This window comes from Papaver somniferum, chromosome 6, assembly GCF_003573695.1.
Source record: "Papaver somniferum cultivar HN1 chromosome 6, ASM357369v1, whole genome shotgun sequence".
Lineage (NCBI taxonomy): Eukaryota > Viridiplantae > Streptophyta > Magnoliopsida > Ranunculales > Papaveraceae > Papaver > Papaver somniferum.
In genome coordinates, this window is record NC_039363.1 from 125,379 (window position 1) to 128,334 (window position 2,956).

The window sequence follows — 2,956 nt, forward strand, 5'->3', positions numbered from 1 at the left end:
AAAAAAAAAAAAAAAAAAAAATGAATTGATTCAAGAAAACAGGAAGAAAAAAAATTACCGGAAAGTTGGACAGAAAATCAGAACATACCGGAAAAGAGAGACCTGAACTAAGGTACTGGGCCACCACATGTGAGCAGGCTCCACCACATATTTTCTTAGGAGTCCAGCCCAACCATATCCTAAAACCTGCACCACCACCACATGCGCATGTTAGTATATACCCACCAAAACATCAACAATAAACTAAAAAATCAGACGAAAACTAAGAAAAATACAAGAAACCCTCGATTTCTTTTTCATCTAATCGTACTCAACTCAAAATAATTTAACAAACAAAACAAAAAAAAAAAAACCCAGAAAAATTTCAACCACAATGGAAGAAAATACAGGTAGGCGCACGTTAACAAATCCAAAAACAGAGAGACAAAGAAACAGAGGAATCAAACCTGAGTAGTGATAATGAGCAACCAACCAGCAAGAAAAGATATATTTCTGTGATAGAAAGCTTTAATAATGGTAACAATCCCAACAGCATAAGCAGAACCACTCCCAAAAGCGCTCCCAGCATTAGCAAATATCGAAATCAAAACATGTTCTTTCATATTAAACGGACCAGGATTCAATGAGAAATCTCTAGAACCAAAACCAGGTATATGAAACTTAGTCTCTGGTATTATTCTAGCCATGAAATGACCAATCGGAAGTACAGCAACCTGAACTGTGATCTGGGTTATTATTAACGGTTCAGTTCTATAAGCAAAGAATTGATTGAGAAACGATAACAAACCACATGAGAGTATGCCTAAGAACCACATTCTAAATGTCCATACTGGAAGTGTATGATCATCTGTATTCGTTACTGTTAATCTAACTTCTTCAATCGGTGATACTTCATCTTCATCTACACCTTCTTCTTTATCTGGTTTTGGGTATGATTCTATATCTAATGTTCCCATTTTCTTCTTCTTCTCCTTCTCCTTCTCCTTCTTCTTCTTCTTCTTCTTCTTCTTCTTCTTCTTCTTCTTCTTCTTCTTCACAGAGAAAATGAGAGAGTTTTGGTTGTTTTGTTTTCTTGGTGTGGTACTGATACTAACACCACCACCACCACCACCTTTTTATATTACCGAATTTTCTTTTTTTTAAGACAATTCTTTTGTAAACGTATTTTGTTTGATTCTTATGTCCCCTGTGAATTTGGTCTTTATATTTATGTCCTTTGACTTATGTCAACTGAATTTGACCATTGACAACGGAGGGAACCTAGAAGTAGTGGTGAAAATGTTGAGTTTGGTAGCTCGAGAAGTAGATTAAGAAGTTTGAGTTTTGGAATCAAGGATGTGGTGAAACATAGAAACTGAGACATTTGTTTGAGAATCTTATGCTTGGACCTGAATGAAAATAGCTTAAAAAGACAAAACAAAAATATGCATGACCCTGAAATCTATAATTTTGACAACCATACCGACTATATTTTGTGTGTATCTACTGAATATATGTTTTTTACAGCATATAAACAGATTGTCTGATGATTTTATCAATTTACTATGGTACGTCGGTGATATGCATGGGAATTATCATAGTTCATCTGCAAGTTGTGGCTGTTGATCAAAAAAGAAATTGTCAAGTACTAGGGGGTAAGTCTTGAATTACCTGAACTTTTTCTGCAAATTGTAAGTTTGGAGTTGGTGAAGGAAAACCACACTGGAATCCCATTGGTTGTTCATAAATAGCAACTGCTCACACACACCCGTGTTACTTACTAACTTTACAACTTATTTACCACTGTATGCATGTATTTTTGTATGAATGTAACCTTAAAATAGGTTTCATTCATTTCCCATGATCCATCTTGAGAAAGTTTAGGTTGTCTTCTTTCCTTTTGGAAAACGAAAAATTCAATTTTGAATTTCAGTTATACATATGACCATCGGAATATAATTTGGTTCGTTAGGCGGGTACGGATCCAGGAAGGATAATTTTCTTTCAAAGGTCCGGGCTAGAAGTCTTGGTCGAGTAGTAATTTCTTTTTCTTTTTTGGCTTGTGGACCGGAAAAACTACCCGAGCTATAGCCCCTTTAGCCCAGCTGTAGGTTCATCCTGTCGTTAGGGAAAAGATCCCGGCAGAATGGAGTGTAAAGTTTAACAGTCGCTAGCACACTGATTCAAGGATATAGGCGGTTTCATACTTTGATGGAGTGTGTCTACTTCAATTATAACCATGACTACTGATTAAGACGGTAAAATTTGGAGTCTAGAGATTCCATTGATGCATGGTTTTACCAAGCAATTATACATGGTTCTTGTTTTGTTGATGGTGTGTCTACTTCACGTGCTACTCGATGTGGTATATTTTAATACTCTTGTAGTTGCAAGTTTCCACACAACCACATTCCACTATAACTATAATCAATATTAGATAATCATTAAATTTTTCATTGATTATCAAGATTTAAGTCGGTTTACAAGATGTATACGAGTATTACAACAATCTTACTAGCTCCTAAATTTACTTTCTCTCTCCTGATTTCTTATCTAACACTCACTCCAAGAATCTCCCTCAAGTAATAACCTCTCCTCTTTATATAGGTGTTTACATAGTGGATGACAGCTAAGAGATCTTTTATTTTCGGAATCTCAATGCGATACACTCGCTCATGTACAATCACTCGTTCTCGCACAGACCATACTTCGCACAAATCTCCACACTTTACTCGTGACTTTGCTGACATCATCCGGTGCGTCATCTCAACCTTGCTGTGTGCGATCTCCCTCGTTTAATTTATATAGTCTTCAGTTTGCATACATTCCTCGTTTAAAAATTATCAACATTTTTGGCGCTAGAAACAGTTTTGGGTGATAAATCCTGTTAGAAAGTTTACAAAATCTTGAAAAAAAGGTAGATTTGAAGATTTAAGAAAAATTAAGAAAGAACAATAAAGAATCTATGGAAAAAGCA

The 2,956-nt window shown here is 35.6% G+C and overlaps 1 protein-coding gene across 1 annotated transcript in view; it reads right to left on the minus strand.

The window, feature by feature from the left end:
- Nucleotides 1–1,101, minus strand: part of LOC113286612 (oligopeptide transporter 4-like) — a 4,940-nt gene extending 3,839 nt beyond the window's left edge. Inside the window, exons 1-2 of the mRNA XM_026535173.1 lie at nt 447–1,101; nt 89–186 (exon numbers count right to left, since the gene is read on the minus strand). Coding sequence (XP_026390958.1) covers nt 89–186; nt 447–956 — 608 coding nt within the window. The 5' untranslated portion in view covers nt 957–1,101. The remainder of the gene's footprint in view (nt 1–88; nt 187–446) is intronic.
- Nucleotides 1,102–2,956: the final 1,855 nt, after the last annotated feature.